The sequence below is a fragment of the Bos grunniens genome, chromosome 22, assembly GCF_055505025.1.
Source record: "Bos grunniens cultivar Pamir isolate PY7600 chromosome 22, Bosgru_T2T1.0, whole genome shotgun sequence".
NCBI lineage: Eukaryota > Metazoa > Chordata > Mammalia > Artiodactyla > Bovidae > Bos > Bos grunniens.
Genome location: NC_141186.1, coordinates 48,899,857 through 48,913,706, shown reverse-complemented (window position 1 = coordinate 48,913,706; position 13,850 = coordinate 48,899,857). Strand labels below are relative to the sequence as shown.

The 13,850-nt window shown below is 55.6% G+C and overlaps 1 protein-coding gene across 2 annotated transcripts in view; it reads left to right on the top strand.

Moving 5' to 3' along the window:
- The window catches only part of DNAH1 (dynein axonemal heavy chain 1), a 90,413-nt gene that overhangs the window by 49,737 nt on the left and 26,826 nt on the right, over window positions 1-13,850 (top strand). The window contains exons 24-38 of one of the 2 annotated variants that reach the window (XM_086367542.1): window positions 1,157-1,321; window positions 2,244-2,365; window positions 2,520-2,625; window positions 3,196-3,375; window positions 6,067-6,207; window positions 6,826-6,989; window positions 7,252-7,365; window positions 8,099-8,287; window positions 8,570-8,675; window positions 9,150-9,263; window positions 9,706-9,855; window positions 11,310-11,396; window positions 11,532-11,718; window positions 12,559-12,650; window positions 13,178-13,332. In XM_086367542.1, coding sequence (XP_086223668.1) covers window positions 1,157-1,321; window positions 2,244-2,365; window positions 2,520-2,625; window positions 3,196-3,375; window positions 6,067-6,207; window positions 6,826-6,989; window positions 7,252-7,365; window positions 8,099-8,287; window positions 8,570-8,675; window positions 9,150-9,263; window positions 9,706-9,855; window positions 11,310-11,396; window positions 11,532-11,718; window positions 12,559-12,650; window positions 13,178-13,332 — 2,072 coding nt within the window. Of the gene's footprint in view, window positions 1-1,156; window positions 1,322-2,243; window positions 2,366-2,519; window positions 2,626-3,195; window positions 3,376-6,066; window positions 6,208-6,825; window positions 6,990-7,251; window positions 7,366-8,098; window positions 8,288-8,569; window positions 8,676-9,149; window positions 9,264-9,705; window positions 9,856-11,309; window positions 11,397-11,531; window positions 11,993-12,558; window positions 12,651-13,177; window positions 13,333-13,850 lie in introns of those variants that run through there. The other variant, XM_086367543.1, reaches the window with a different exon arrangement.

The following is a 13,850-nucleotide window of genomic DNA, read 5'->3' as shown; positions in this document are numbered from 1 at the left end:
ACTATTCCCTGAGCCTCCCACTCCCACTCCTGTCTTACTTGGAGCCGCCTTTGGGGGAGGGCACCAGGGCACTGGGGATCACTGTTCTTTAGGGCTCTCGAGGCAAGTGGCTGGGGCTATCTTCAGAGCCCTGAGGTCAGTCCAGGGCAGGCCTACTAGTGTGATCCCAGCAACTCCTTCTAGAGGGCTTCCTGGTAGCTATTCAAAGACCTCCAGTGAAGGCCAGAAGCTGAAAGAGGAAGACCTGCCTGTGTTCCTTGGGTCACCCAGAGAGGCCTGAGGTCATCAGCATTGTCCCTGGGTCTCCATCCTTTGCTGTCCTCTCTCCCTGGAGTCCCATTTCCTCCAGGGATCAGCATCAAGCAGCCCTCACCGACTCCCCCACCACCCCCCGCCTGCAGGGTGTTCCCATTGAGGCTTCTGGTCGATGCCCCTTACAGAGCCCATCACACGTGCTGGGGCCCTCAGTGATTCAGAGGCATAAGTGGCTGTTCAGAGGGTGGTGGGCTCCTCGAAGGCAGGGACCACCCTCTCCTCTGTTTCCTCTGGAGCTCACATGGGCCTGACCTGGGCCTGACACAGCTCACAGCTTGTGAAGAAGAGAATGAACTCATGAATGAATGAACGCGTTTGCACTGATAGGGAAAGGCAAGAGACAAATTCGGAAAGGGGATTGTGGAGGCAAGAGGGGATGGTGACTTGAAGAGGGCTCACTTGTGGACTGATGTTTTAGAGAGTATTTTAGGGGATCTCAAGCTCAAGTCCAAGTACACCGCCAAGAATCCTGGGGTCATAGACCCAGAGTCCTCCCAGGAGAGGAGACTAGTTTGGGCTTCCATGCACTGAGCTCTGTATTGTTTCCTCGTGGTGTGCTGCTTGGGGTGTGGTTCTCTCATAGGAAGAGTAGCTCCCCTGGCTCTGTTGGAGGCCTGGACATCCTATGGGGGACTTGGGGTTTCTCTGGAAGGCAGGCATCCATGCAGCCCTCTTTGTTGCCTGGAGTCCTGTGACTGACAGCGCCACCTAGAAATTTCCCCATGGGCACAGGCTCTGGCCCCCAGTGCTCTGCCCAGAACTCAGTGGGATAAAATGTCTGGGTCACGGGGGCCAGGATCCAACTTGGGCCGCAGGCCCTGACAGTCCATGCCCTGTCCAGGAGGTGCTGGAGGAGTGGCTGAACTGTCAGCGGGCTTGGCTCTACCTGGAGCCCATCTTCAGCTCCGAGGACATCAACCGGCAGCTGCCAGTGGAGAGCAAGCGCTACCAGACCATGGAGCGGATCTGGAGGAAGATCATGAAGAATGCCTACGAGAACCGGGAGGTGAGCTCACACAGGGATGGGAGGAGGGCAGCTGGGGCACTGAAGAGGTTCCTGGCCTCACCTCTTCCTGAACAAGGAAGACTGGAGGACGAGTCCAAGGCTTTGGTCTTAGCCGTTGTCCCCCTGAGTGGGCTCCCCAGTCTTGAGACACGCCTCAGAAACACAGCACTTGATGGTGTTTCCTCTTGGAGATTTGCAGTCCCCATTAGTATTTTTAAAGGACCTGACAAGTCCTGCAGCAAATCAAATTCCTTGGCTTTGGTTAACTGTAGGTTTTTGTTTGTTTGTTTTTAATATTCATTTACTTATTTGGTTGCATTGGATCTTGGTTGCCCTTCAGCATGTGGGATCTTAGTTCCCTGACCAGGGATCGAACCTGTGTCCCCTCCATTTCAAGGCAGATTCTTAACCACTGGACCACTAGAGAATTCCAACCCTAGTTTTTAATCATAGACTTTTTTCCTGTGGGGCTTACAAGTGATGGAGACAGCCCCTGTGCTAAGTCGCTTCAGCCACGTCTGACTCTTTGTGACCCCATGGACTGTAGTCCACCAGGGTTCTTTGTCCATGGGATACTCCAGGCAAGAATACTGGAGTGGGTTGCCATCCTCTCCTCCAGAACATCTTCCTGACCCAGGAATCGAACTCACGTCTGTAATGTCTCCTGCATTGGCAGGCGGGTTCTTTACCACTAGCTCCACCTAGGCTATTGTAAACAGTGCTACAGTGAACATTGGGGTACATGTGTCTTTTTGAATTATGGAGGCAGCCCCTGGTTTAGGGCAATTTTCCTGTCCCTCTCTCTTCCCAGGCTCGCTGAGAGTCTCTAGGAAGCACGTATGGGTCCTTCTCTGAGCCCACCTTGCTGCCTCCCAGCCGGGCCACACTCACTTTCAGTTTGTCTTTGACCCGGGCCACGCAGGTGATCAATGTGTGCTCTGACCAGAGGCTGCTGGACAGCCTGCGGGACTGCAACAAGCTGCTGGACATGGTGCAGAAAGGCCTCAGCGAGTACTTGGAGACCAAGCGGAGCGCCTTCCCCAGGTGGGGGACGCCTGGCCCATGCCTGCTCTGCTCCCGCCTGCCATCGAGGCTGGGGCCCAGTACCCTGTCAGGGTGGGGTGCAGGGATGTTGGTAGTACTAGGACAGCTGGGACCCAGGGCTGCCTGACGGCCCTCACCCCCGCCTCCCTGGCAGATTCTACTTCCTATCTGATGACGAGCTGCTTGAGATCTTGTCCCAGACAAAGGACCCCACCGCCGTGCAGCCCCACCTGCGCAAGTGCTTCGAGAACATCGCCCAGGTGGGTAGCTGGGCCAAGGGCTCAGGTGCCCTGAGGGCACCGTCCCAGGGAGGATACCTGTTCTCTCACCCCAAGTCTTTTTAGCAGGGAATGAGATCCCAGGCCCTCGGAGACATCTCTGGGGTCTGTGGGAGGAGGGTCAGCTCCCTCAGCGCAGGGTTGGGGCGCTCTTGATCCCAGCTCATCCAGGGGTACCCTGGCCCCCCTGCAATCCACTGAGGTGCTGACTAGGCTGAGAAACCCAAGAGGTCAGAGGCTGCTGAATCCCCTCGTCCTCATCTTCATTTACAAGGGAGGCCTCACAGGCCTGTGGGAGGGGGGCATGGGGGGCACTCGCAGGGCAGGCTTAGCCTCCTTCCCCAAGTGGGCGGGGCCACAGCTGGAGCAGGCAGATCCGTCCTGCCCACGAAGAATCAGGGGAGGTCCAGCCAAGGGGAGCTCTCTTCCAGAGGCGAGAGCCATCTTCTGAAGGTGGAGGACACAGGCGGGGTCCACGCTGGGGCTCTGGTGGGCCGGGCCTCTGGACACACTGAGGTTCACCCCACTCTCACTACTTCCCCCCAACCCCAGCTGCTGTTTCAGGAGGACCTGGAGATCACACATATGTACTCAGCAGAGGGTGAGGAGGTGCAGCTGTCCTTCTCCATCTACCCGTCCAGCAACGTGGAGGACTGGCTGCGGGAGGTGGAAAACAGCATGAAGGCCAGCGTGCGGGACATCATCGAGAGGGCCATCAAGGCCTACCCCAGGGTGAGCCACACCACCCCTCCCAGCGCAGCCTCCCAGCCTGCTCATCCTTCCATTGGCTCCTTTCTCAGCGCCTTTCTGCTCCATCACAAGGGCTGGGTTACCTGCCTGTGTTGACTAAAAAAGATGCACAACTTGAGAGTTGTGAGTTAAGTTTTATTTGGGGCAAAATGAGGACTGCAGCCCGGGAGGCAGCACCTCAGATAGCTCTGAGGGACTGCTCCAAAGCAGCACTGGGGGAAGGTCAGTATATACGATTTTGGTGAAGCGGGAGCTTAATGAAATCAAGCGCTTCCTTTTTTTGTTTTTTTTTTCACATGTTTGGTACTTCATTATTTTTTAAATTAATTAATTAATTTATTTTACTTTACAGTATTGTATTGGTTTTGCCATACACTGACTTGAATCCGCCATGAGTGTACACGTGTTCCCCATCCTAAACCCCCATCCCACCTCCCTCCCCATCCCATCCCTCTGGGTCATCCCAGTGCACCAGCCCCGAGCACCCTGTATCATGCATCAAACCTGGACCGGCGATTCATTTCACATATGATATTTTACATGTTTCAATGCCATTCTCCCGAATCATCCTGCCCTCACTCTCTCCCACAGAGTCCAAAAGACTGTTCAATACATCTGTGTCTCTTTTGCTGTCTGGCTTACAGGGTTGTCATTACCATCTTTCTAAATTCCATATATATGCGTTAGTATACTGTATTGGTGTTTTTCTTTCTGGCTTACTTCACTCTGTATAATAGGCTCCAGTTTCATCCACCTCATTAGAACTGATTCAAATGTATTCTTTTTAATGGCTGAGTAATACTCCATTGTGTATATGTACCACAGCTTTCTTATCCATTCATCTGCTGATGGACATCTAGGTTGCTTCCATGTCCTGGCTATCATAAACAGTGCTGTGATGAACACTGGGGTACACGTGTCTCTTTCCCTTCTGGTTTCCTCAGTGTGTATGCCCAGCAGTGGGATTGCTGGATCATAAGGCAGTTCTATTTCCAGTTTTTTAAGGAATCACCACACTGTTCTCCATAGTGGCTGTACTAGTTTGCATTCCCACCAACAGTGTAAGAGGGTTCCATTTTCTCCACACCCTCTCCAGCATTTATTGTTTATAGACTTTTGGATCGCAGCCATTCTGACTGGCGTGAAATGGTACCTCATTGTGGTTTTGATTTGCATTTCTCTGATAATGAGTGATGTTGAGCATCTTTTCATGTGTTTGTTAGCCATCTGTATGTCTTCTTTGGAGAAATGTCTGTTTAGTTCTTTGGCTCACTTTTTGACTGGGTCTTTTATTTTTCTTGAATTGAGCTTTAGGAGTTGCTTGTATATTTTTGAGATTAATTCTTTGTCTGTTGCTTCATTTGCTATTATTTTTTCCCATTCTGAAGGCTGTCTTTTCACCTTGCTTATAGTTTCCTTTGTTGTGCAGAAGCTTTTAATTTTAATTAGGTCCCGTTTGTTTATTTTTGCTTTTATTTCCAATATTCTGGGAGGTGGGTCATAGAGGATCCTGCTGTGGTTTATGTTGGAGAGTGTTTTGCCTATGTTTTCCTCTCAGAGTTTAATAGTTTCTGGTCTTACGTTTAGATCTTTAATCCATTTTGAGTTTATTTTTGTGTATGGTGTTAGACAGTGTTCTAGTTTCATTCTTTTACAGGTGGTTGACCAGTTTTCCCAGCACCACTTGTTAAAAAGATTTTCTCCATTGTATATTCTTGCCTCCTTTGTCAGAGATAAGGTGTCCATATGTGCGTGGATTTATCTCTGGGCTTTCTATTTTGTTCCATTGATCTATATTTCTGTCTTTGTGCCAGTACCATACTGTCTTGATGACTGTGGTCAACCGCTTACTTTGCAAGAGGTTTTCTCCTAGTCAGGAGGATCTGTCATCATCATGAAGGGATGTAGTGCTTTTCTAGATAACGAGGAGATGCAGTGATTGGGATCATAAAATCTGTTCCTGAAAATATCCTCCTATCTAAATACTTGTCCCACCAGGTTCCCTGGAGCCCAGAGTGCCTCACTCCACCCTGAACCCCCTCATGGGGTGGAAGGTCAACAGCTGCAGCGGCACAGGGTGCAGCTGGCAAATGCCTTTGTTGTTCAGTCGTTGGCAATGCTCTTGGCAAGTGCCAGTTTGTAGTTGGCACCTGCCTCATCCTTAGACTACAGCCTTGACTGCTGTTGCTCTCAGTCAGCCAGAGTGTCTCTGGGAGCAGAGGGAGGAATCTGAAAACACCCTCCAAAAAGTAAGACTGGCTCCTAGTCATAATCAGTTGCTGTTGTTATGTTTTAAGCACTTGCTGTGTGCCAGGCCCCCATGACCGCTGATGCTGGAGCTGAACCCCTTAACCTCAGGGTTAAGCCTTATCCTACAAAGTAGCTGAGAGATGTTTCCTGCCCAAAGGGCCTGTGATTCACAGGTGGCAGTCAGGATGTGAACCCAGGATGTATGTTTCCCAATCCTGGGCTTCCACCCCTCCACTTCCAGATCTCTGCGGCAGAGGAAGTGATGACTCTGCCCAGCCTGAGAGGCCCAAAGTTTTAAAGGCTTCCCTGCTCTTGGGGTAGAATTTTGAGCTCAGAAGCACAGATGACCTCTAAGGGAAAAACAGTCTGCAGGGTCGGCACTGGCAGCTGCCTGGGTCAGCCCTACCTGTGTTATCTTCCCAGATGCTCAGGACTCAGTGGGTTCTGAACTGGCCTGGCCAGGTGACCATCGCCGGGTGTCAGACCTACTGGACCTTAGAGGTGGAAGAGGCCCTGGAGGCTGGCAACCTCAGCAGCCGGCTGTTCCCCCAGCTTGCCCGGCAGGTGAGACTCAAGGGGGTGGGGGTCACCATCTGCTCCCCACCGACAACCCACACCCTGAGGCAGCTCAGTCCCTCAAGGAGCTTTGTCATGTCTTGATCTTGGAAGAGGGCCTGGGGTTGGAACCAAAGAGTAGAGGGTCAGACACCCCTGAAACAAGTGTCTCATGACCAGCCACCAGTGGGAGGGATGGGGGCTCTAACGGGAGTGCTGAGGTCAGGCAGGTGCCCCTCGCCTGAAGGTCAGAGTGGGAGCCTCCTACCTGGAGCTCTCCTAGGCTCGCCCATGGCCTACCCTTGCCCTGTGCACTGGCTCCTCACCACACTGCTTCCTCAAGCTCCTCACCAGGCCCCTTCCTGACCCTGGGCACCGTGCACAGTGGGCAGATGGATGCATGTGTGTGCCTCCATTTTTATTGACATCCCTGCCAGACTTCCCATGTCACCAATGCCCTGCCTACCCTCCTCTGCCTGGTCCCTGCACCCTGCCCATCCCAGACCATCAGAAGCCCCCAGAAGAGAGGGGTTGCTGCTGGCGGAAGCCCACTCCTGAGCAAGGCAGGGAAGGCCTGCCTGCAGCATGGCCCCACCCGTCCCTGACGGGGTCCCCTGGCTCCTGCAGCTCAGTGACCTGGTGGCACTGGTGCGGGGAAGTCTGTCCCGCATGCAGCGAGCTGTGCTGTCGGCGCTAATCGTCATCGAGGTCCACGCCAAGGATGTGGTGCACAAGCTGGTCCAGGAGAACGTGGTCAGCGTGCATGACTTCGAGTGGATCTCACAGCTGAGGTGAGGGGGCAGGCAGTGTGGCCACATCCATCCGCAGGCCAGAGCAGCAGCAGGAGTGGGCAGGGCAGGGTGGAGAGTCAGCTACAAGAGGCTGGAGCTGACCTCAATCCCCTGGGGAAGCCGGGTGTGCCGCAATGCCCTCATTTCCCCAAAGAACCACCTCTCAAAAAAAAAAAAAAAGAACCACCTCTCCTCAACCATGTACCCTGCCCAGTGGCCCATGGTCCACATGCCCTGGGAACCCATCTCCCTGCAATGCCAGGTACTACTGGATGAATAACAACCTGTACATCCGGGCTGTGAATGCCGAGTTCATCTACGGCTACGAGTACCTTGGCAACAGCGGTAGGCTGGTGATCACGCCCCTCACGGACAGGTGAGCGCCCCCTCCCCACGCCCTCTCCCACACTGGCTGGCCCAGGAGTCCAGGACCCACAGAGTGCAGTTCATCTGTGATGAACCAGACAGTCAAACGTTAGGAGCTCAGCTTTGGGGCTTGTTTAACTGTCTCTTGCTCGTCATGGGCTTCATGACCTTGGGCGGGTGGCTCAAGCCCCCTGTGCCTCAGTTTCCTCTGCAGCCTCCTCTGGGCAGTCAGGAGAGTTTCTTGAGCTGCCGTGTAAAGCTCTTAGCACCTGTGTGGTGCTCAGTAAGCATCAAGTGGGCGTGGGCTTTACGGGTTTTATCAGTCAGATCTTCCTTTCACCATAACAGAGCAGCTGATCTTGAGAGAAACAGGGGGCAAGTCCCTTGACAAAGTGAACACTTCTTCCTAAAGCCCTCAGTTGCTTCCTCTGGCTGCCTGTATTTAGCAGCAACTGAATTCTCAAGCTGGGTTTTGAGGAATAAAAGGAAGAGTGACCAGAGGTCAGCCATCTGGCAGGTCCCTGAGTCTGCAGGGCCATGGGGTGGGGAGCACTGGTCAGGTGGCTGAGGGCTCCAGTCTGGTTCCCTGCAGCCAGGGCTGGGCGTGCTTGGCGCCCTCAGCACGCGGAGGGGCAGGAGTCACCCCTCCCCGGGGCCCAAGACGGCGGAGGGTGGGGCTCTCTCGAGTCTGTGGGACTCCTGAGAAGGTGCAGGGCCCCGCCCCTCATCTCTCACCCCCTCAGGTGCTACCTGACCCTGACTGGGGCCCTGCACCTCAAGTTTGGGGGCGCCCCAGCTGGCCCAGCTGGTACAGGGAAAACTGAGACCACAAAAGACCTGGGCAAGGCCTTGGCCATCCAAACCGTTGTGTTCAACTGCTCCGACCAGCTCGACTTCATGGCCATGGGCAAGTTCTTCAAGGGCCTGGCCAGGTGAGGCTGGGTGTGCGGGTGGCACAGACAGGGCGGGGAGGCCGCGCTCTTGCGGGGACCCTGCCCCAAGAGGAGCCTAGCGGGGTGCTGGAGGGGGTGGGGCGGAACAACAGGAGTCGAGGCCTGGCCCCTGGCGGCACTGGGAAGGGGTACGGCTGGTGGGGCTGTGGCTGAGCTGACCGAGATGGCCACAGAGGCAGCAGTGGTCGCCTCCCAGCAGGGGCCCTTGGAGGTGCCAGGGGGGCTCTGAACTCATATGCCTCTGCGATGTTTTCCCCTCAGTGCTGGTGCCTGGGCCTGCTTCGATGAGTTCAATCGCATTGATATCGAGGTGCTGTCTGTGGTGGCCCAGCAGATCACCACCATCCAGAAGGCGCAGCAACAGCGGGTGAGTTCTGGGGGAGCCTTCCCTCCACGTCTCCTGTAACTGACTACCTTTTCACTTCAACTGTACCCACCCCGCCCATGCTGCCTTGCAACCCCCTTACACTGGCGGGATGGGAAACCAGGCGTTTGGGCCTCTGCCCTGAGCCCAGCCTCTCTCATCTCACAGGGAACTGGGCATTCCCCCAACCACCTAGCAGAGCTGTCTGTGAGGGGACTTTTGTAGCCAGCCAGGGAGCCCCGTATCCTTACCCCATCCTGGGGGTGGAAGTAGATGTGTGAAGACCTCAGGGAGCTGGGAGCTGGGAGGCCAGAGGTCGCCACTGGGACCAGAGGTCTTAGGCCAGATCCTGGGAGAAGAGCCAATCCATGGTCAAGGGTCAATCCAGGCTGACCTGTTATAGCCAGGACCATCAGTGGGATGAGGGGACCATCCAGAGCATGGGATGGGTGTGCCAAGCCCTCCCCACCCCTGCAGGTGGAGCGCTTCATGTTTGAAGGTGTCGAGATCCCACTCGTGCCATCTTGTGCTGTGTTTATCACCATGAATCCGGGATACGCTGGCCGCACTGAGCTGCCTGATAACCTGAAGGTGAGTTCAGGCCTGGGTTGGTCCGGAAGGCTGCTCAGGGCACTGGGAAACAGCGGAGCTGTGGCCTGGGCTCAGAGATGCTCACATGCTTATGCAGGGACACAGCTGCTGGACATCAGGGACTGTGCTTCCCCATGGCAGCCCTCCTGCCCAGGGATCCCCCAGCCATGGAGAGGAAGGGCCAGGCTTGTCCTCAGGGCCTGGGAGAAGGCAAGGGCAGGTTCACGTCAACACAGAGGACTGGTTTCTAACGGGCATAGGGATCCACCCATAGGGGAGTACAAGCCTCAGCTATGGCAGGCGCAGTGGAGAGAGGATCCAAGTGCTGGCAGGGGAGGAGGGCAGTGGAGCCACCTTCTGAGGACCAGACAGTCCAGAAAGTGGGTGATGCTCTGGGAGGGGAGGTCGGCCTCTCCATTCATGCAGATACCCTGTGCCCCAGGCACTCTTCCGGCCCGTGGCCATGATGGTTCCGGATTACGCCATGATTGCGGAGATTTCTCTCTACTCCTTTGGCTTCAACGAGGCCAATGTGCTGGCCAAGAAGATCACGACCACCTTCAAGCTGTCCTCTGAGCAGCTCAGTTCCCAGGTGAGATCCTGCCCGGAGCACGTTCCAGGGTCTGGGAGCTGCTGTCTTCTCCCTGCAACCCTCCGAGGTAGGAATCACGCCCCCACTTCTCAGCTGAGGACACTGAGGCCCGAAGCAGCCAGGAGCCTGGCCAGGCTCACGTGTGTGCAGGGGAGCTGGAGCAGGAGCCAGGAATAGATGGCCACCTGGGCTAGTGCAGGTGCAAGGAGGGTTGGCCAGTAAGGGCCCAAGCGCCACACAGCCAAGGCTGGGGAGCAGGCGTACCTAGGTTGCACGGGACCAGAGGGAGACAGCCAGCCCCACCTCCCCTGGAGCCTCCCAGCACGAGGGCTTGCCCCTCGGTGAGCTGGGCCTGCATCTAGGGGTAGGTGCTACTGGTTCAGGCACCGGGGCTGGTGGATGAGCTTTCCATTTGGGCTCCTGTCTCAGGCAGGCTGCCCCTTTACAGTAGCAGAGATGAGCCCCGACCCTGGGCTCAGATGCTACCGGCTTCGTTTCTTAATGGTCCCAGAAATAAGTCTCTGTTGTCACCCTCATGGGCCCTCTCTAGGTGACCTGTTCATGCATGAACAGCCATCCCTGTGGCTTGGGAGACTATACTTGCCTTTGGCCCGGTGTTTTTGGTACCAAAAACCATGGGCTAGAAGAGCAATCTATTGCTAGGAGAAAGAGCAGCTCCCCACAGAGTGCATCATGGTGTCAGCACCTCCACACACCCTTCTTTCTAACTGTCTGCTTTCAAAAATGCCCCCACCAATCTCCAGTAACAGAGCCACTATCCCCCACACAGTTCTGGAAAGTGCTCACCCCTTCCCAAGTGCTGATGACCCGAAGCCAAGCCCAGTCTCTGCATCCAGCTCCAAGCCCAAGATTTCTGGGGAACATGCTGGTCTGTGGGTTGGGCCCAGGTGTATGTAGCCTCATGGTCTGACACCATGGGGCAAAACGATGAGCTTGATATTTCCATCATACCTGCTGTATAATGGAGAGAGATGGACCCAGCGGCAAAAGTGGGAAAAGCCATGGTAGCGTGGTCAAGAGGGTGGGTCTGGAGAGAGGTGATGTGTGTTAAAAGGGAAACTCCTTCATTCTCACTGTAAATAAAACCTGAGTGCCTCCCTGCCCTTGGCGCTGTGCTGGGTGGGACCGCAGGGACTGGGCCGTGACGAAGGCAGACACCTCACCCTCGGGGGCCAGGAGGCAGGCAGGGTGCTCTCTCTGGTAAATGGAGAGAGCGGCTGGGGCAGTGAAGTAGAGACAGCAGAGGAGTGCGAAGTGCAGTGCCCAGCCCAGGCTGGGGTGTGTGAGCGGGTGCTGACAGCCTGCAGGGGGAGCAACATCAGCCACGAGCTGGGCGATGAGGCCCAGCCAGGTGTCAGGTGGGAGGCTGAGTGCTCCCCAGAAGCCCCAAGAGGGACAGTGCCCACCGCCCCTCTTCTTTTTGGTGGTGACAGGACCACTATGACTTCGGGATGAGAGCCGTGAAGACTGTGATCTCAGCTGCTGGGAACCTTAAGCGAGAAAACCCCAGCATGGACGAGGTGAGCTCCATTCAAAGAGGTGCCCGAGGACTCCAGGGGAGCTCTGGTGGCGGGGGTCTTGGGGGGTGGGTGGTCCAGGAGGGCTCCGGAGCAGCTTGAGGGTCGAGGGTCATCTGACCTGGGCCTCTGCTGCAGGAGCTGATTTGCCTCCGGGCCATCCGAGACGTGAATGTGCCCAAGTTCCTGCAGGAGGACCTCAAGCTCTTCTCTGGGATCGTGTCTGACCTGTTCCCCACCATCAAGGAGGAGGAGACTGACTACGGCATCCTGGACAAGGCCATCCGCAAGGCCTGCGAGAAGAGCAACCTGAAGGATGTGGACGGTGCGCCCTGGCCCTGCCCCGCAGTCCTGTGGGCACCAGAAGAGGGCTAGGTCCAGCTGTGCCAGGCTCGCAGTCCAGCCTCAGGGTCCCTCACACCTGGCCAAGCATGCTGCGGGCTGGGGCTCTGTGCCCCTGTCTCCACTGGGACCCTTCAAGTGATGGGAGCTGAAGAAAAACTTTCACCTTCATTCTCACATTCAACACTTCTGACACCAGAGGTGTGGGGTTTTACCTCAAACTCATCTGTTCTCTAACACGCCTGAGTGTTCCACAGGTCAGTTCAAATCTGACACGAATCAGGGTCAGCACAGACCCCACATTCTAAGGGCTCAGTTCCACAAGACTGCACCCCCTTCAGACACCAGTCATGAGTGTGAGGTCCCCAGGTTACCCACAGCTTCTGTTCTGCTTGGCTACAGATCACAGGTTCCCATGCCCCCCTCCTCAGGCTTGATCATTTGCTAGAACAACTCACAGAACTCAGGGAAACAGGAATGTTTGCTGGTTTATTGTTTAAAAAAGGATGTGATAAAGGATACAGGTAACAGCAGGATAAAGGGCTACACGGGGTGAGGTCTGTCCCTATGGAGTTGGGGTGAGTCACCCTCCCAGCCTGTGGAAGTGCTCATCGACCTGGAAGCTCTCCAAACCCTCCGTGCTCACGGAGGCTCAGGGCTTCACAGGCCTCTGTGAGGTAGGAACTACTGCCACCCCATTTCACAGAGGAGGAAACTGAGGCGCGGGGAGTGAGGTAACCCACCAGAGGTCACAGCGAACTAGTGGCAGAGCCAGGATCTAAACCCCTACTCTGACCCCGGGCCCCCTGCCATGTCCCTCCAGGATTCCTGACCAAGTGTATCCAGCTCTACGAGACCACGGTGGTGCGGCACGGCCTCATGCTCGTCGGGCCCACAGGCTCCGGCAAGAGTAACGTAAGCGTCCCCCGTGCTGGACTGTAGGTCCTTGCTGGTTTTCTACTTTATTTATTTGGGTGTGCCAAGTCTTCGTTGCATCGTGTGGGATCTAGTTCCCTGACCAGGTATCAAATGCAGGCCCCCTGTATTGGGAGCGCAGAGTCTTAGCCACTGGACTACTAGAGAAGGCCCTGATTATCTGCTTTAAATACAGCAGTGTGTACATGTCAGTCCCAAACTCCCAGTCTACCCCTCCCCCTCGCCCTTCCCCTCTGGCAAACGTAAATTCGTTCTCTATATTCTAACATAAAATAAAAATTTTAAAAAGAAAAAAAAAAAGAGTAACTTAAGTGGAGCCAAGCTGGGTGGCCCAGTGCCCACACAGTGGGCCTGAGGGCAGGGCAGCCTCAGCAGCAGGGGTCTTGGCCCCTGCTTGTGCCTCCTGGGCCTTTAGAATACCCCGCTGCTCCCTGAGGCCCACAGCCCGTGCCAGCCCTGCTCTCCAGGGAGCTTGGAGGCTCACTCTTGGCTGGCCGTTTCCCCAGTGTTACAGAGTCCTGGCCGCCGCCATGACGTCACTGAAAGGGCAGCCGTCCATCAGCGGCGGTGTGTACGAGGCCGTCAGCTACTACGTGCTCAACCCCAAGTCCATCACCATGGGACAGTTGTATGGGGAGTTTGACCTGCTCACCCATGAGTGGTGAGTGGCCCGGGACCCTTCCAGTGACCACCGTGCTCCTAGACTCTGCAGCCTGTGGGTCCCTGGCCCCCTCCCTCCCCCAGCTGAGTGGGAGATTGGGAGCTCTGGCTCTGGAGCCCAACTTCCTGGGACTCTTGGCACCAGTGTGCTTCCTCACTGAGTGCCGCATCTCATCCCCCCAACCCCGGACCTTTGTCCCTCACCTGCAAAGTCGGGATAAAAATACGGGAGATGGCTGGGACAGTGTAGCACATGGCAAGCACTCAGGAAAAGTTGACGATTATTGTCAGCACCCACGAGAGCTGGTGCTCCCTCTTCGGGGCCTGTGCTCCCAGGCCGAGGTGTGCATTTTAGGGGGAAGTGCATGGAGCTGACTAGAGGCCCACCAGTCAGCATTAGAAGGTTTTCTCTGGGGCTATTCTGTTTTTCCAGAGAAGTCTCCAGTCTCCTGCTGGGGTGTCTTCTTCTTGGTCCCAGTGTTCTGGGAACCCAGTGGGGAATGGGCACTGGAGAAGGGC